Here is a 2,637-nt window from a genome sequence, read left to right on the forward strand (position 1 = left end):
GAACTTCAAAGATCTCAACAGGAAACCACTTTTGCAAATTCATCATTCAATCTTCAGAGAGAGAGAGCCTTGAAGACAGTTACCCAGTCCTGTTGTAAAAGAAAACACTCTTGTGTTTTTCTACAAGACTTATATAAATATAAAAATATGTAAAGATGTTATATGCTATGGTTATAACGGTATAGAAAAGACGTTTAGATTATTTTTAGCTTCTAAAGTTAAAAACAATCTGTTACCTGAGTCGTTTTATCACCTGCTACATATTATTTGCAGATTTCACGTAGTTTAAAGAGGCAGAGAGAAACCCATATTGCTCAGTATGGCTTGGTAAAACCCATCATTGTTCAGCATAGCTTGGTAAAACCCAACATTCTTCAGCATGGCTTTCTACAACCCATCATTGTTCAGAATGGCTTGGTAAAACCCATCATTGTTCAGTATGACTTGGTTAAACTCATAATTGTTCAGAATGGCTTTGTACAACCTATCATTGTTCAGCAAAGCTTTGTACAACCAATCATTGTTCAGCATGGCTTGATTCAACCCATCATTGTTCAACATGGCTTTGTACAACCCATCATTGTTACAACCCATCATTGTTCAAAATGGCTTTGTACAACCTATCATTGCTCAGCAAAGCTTTGTACAACCAAGCATTGTTCAGCATGGCTTGATTCAACCAATCATTGTTCAGCATGGCATGGTTAAACTCATCATTGTTCAACATGGCTTTGTACAACCCATCATTGTTCAGCATGGCTTGGTACAACCCAGCATTGTTCAAAATGGCTTTGTATCATTGTTCAGCAAAGCTTTGTACAACCAATCATTGTTCAGCATGGCTTGATTCAACCCATCATTGTTCAACATGGCTTGATTCAACCCATCATTGTTCAGCATGGCTTTGTACAACCCATCATTGTTCAGCATGGCTTGGTACAACCAATCATTGTTCAACATGGCTTGGTACAACCAATCATTGTTCAACATGGCTTTGTACAACCCATCATTGTTTAGCTTGGCATGGTTAAACTCATCATTGTTCAACATGGCTTTGTACAACCCATCATTGTTCAGCATGGCTTGGTACAACCAATCATTGTTCAACATGGCTTGGTACAACCCATCATTGTTCAACATGGCTTTGTACAACCCATCATTGTTCAACATGGCTTGATTCAACCCATCATTGTTCAGTATGGCTTTGTACAAACCATCATTGTTCAGCATGGCTTGGTACAACCAATCATTGTTCCACATGGCTTGGTACAACCTATCATTGTTCAACATGGCTTTGTACAACCCATCATTGTTCAACATGGCTTGATTCAACCCATCATTGTTCAGTATGGCTTTGTACAAACCATCATTGTTCAGCATGGCTTGGTACAACCCATCATTGTTCAACATGGTTGGTACAACCCATCATTGTTCAACATGGCTTGGTACAACCAATCATTGTTCCACATGGCTTGGTACAACCCATCATTGTTCAGTATGGCATTGTACAAACCATCATTGTTCAGCATGGCTTGGTACAACCCATCATTGTTCAGTATGGCTTTGTACAAACCATCATTGTTCAACATGGTTGGTACAACCCATCATTGTTCAGCATGGCTTGGTACAACCCATCATTGTTCAGTATGGCTTTGTACAAACCATCATTGTTCAACATGGCTTGGTACAACCCATCATTGTTCAACATGGCTTGGTACAACCCATCATTGTTCAGTAGGGCTTTGTACAAACCATCATTGTTCAACATGGTTGGTACAACCCATCATTGTTCAGCATGGCTTGGTACAACCCATCATTGTTCAGTATGGCTTTGTACAAACCATCATTGTTCAACATGGCTTGGTACAACCCATCATTGTTCAGCATGGCTTGGTACAACCCATCATTGTTCAGTATGGCTTTGTACAAACCATCATTGTTCAACATGGTTGGTACAACCCATCATTGTTCAACATGGCTTGGCACAACCCATCATTGTTCAGCATGACTTGGTTAAACTCATCATTGGTCAGTATGACTTGGCACAACCTATCATTGTTCAGCATGACTTGGTACAACCAATCATTGTTCAACATGGCTTGGTACAACCCATCATTGTTCAACATGGCTTGATTCAACCCATCATTGTTCAGCGTGCCTTGGTACAGCCAACCATTGTTCATCATGGCTTGGTAAAACCCATCATTGTTCAGCATGGCTTGGTACAACCAACCATTGTTCAACATGGCTTGGTAAAACCTATCATTGTTCAACATGGCTTGATTCAACCCATCATTGTTCAACATGGCTTGATTCAACCCATCATTGTTCAGCATGGCTGGGTACAACCAACCATTGTTCAACATGGCTTGGTACAACCCATCATTGTTCAACATGACTTGGTAAAACCTCAGTGCTCAAAATGGCAAGGCACTAGAACCAACCATTTTTTAATATGGCAAGACAAAACTCATTCTTGCTTAACTGATGACAAAACCCATCATGGCTCAATATGAAAAGATAAAACCTTTTATTGCTCAGCATTGCAGAATAAAATCTACCATTTAATAAATATGCTAAGACAAAACTTAGCATAACTCAACATGGTATGGTTAAAGAATATCATTGATCAATATG

At 39.3% G+C, this 2,637-nt stretch overlaps 1 protein-coding gene across 1 annotated transcript; it reads left to right on the forward strand.

Moving 5' to 3' along the window:
- Positions 1–1,979: 1,979 nt before the first annotated feature.
- Positions 1,980–2,381, forward strand: LOTGIDRAFT_99202 (hypothetical protein; the record flags this gene model as incomplete). Its single annotated transcript, XM_009056479.1, has 1 exon — positions 1,980–2,381. A coding segment is annotated over one exon (402 nt), but the record flags the coding sequence as incomplete, so codon positions are not given.
- Positions 2,382–2,637: the final 256 nt, after the last annotated feature.

The sequence above is a fragment of the Lottia gigantea genome (assembly GCF_000327385.1).
Source record: "Lottia gigantea unplaced genomic scaffold LOTGIsca_28, whole genome shotgun sequence".
NCBI lineage: Eukaryota > Metazoa > Mollusca > Gastropoda > Lottiidae > Lottia > Lottia gigantea.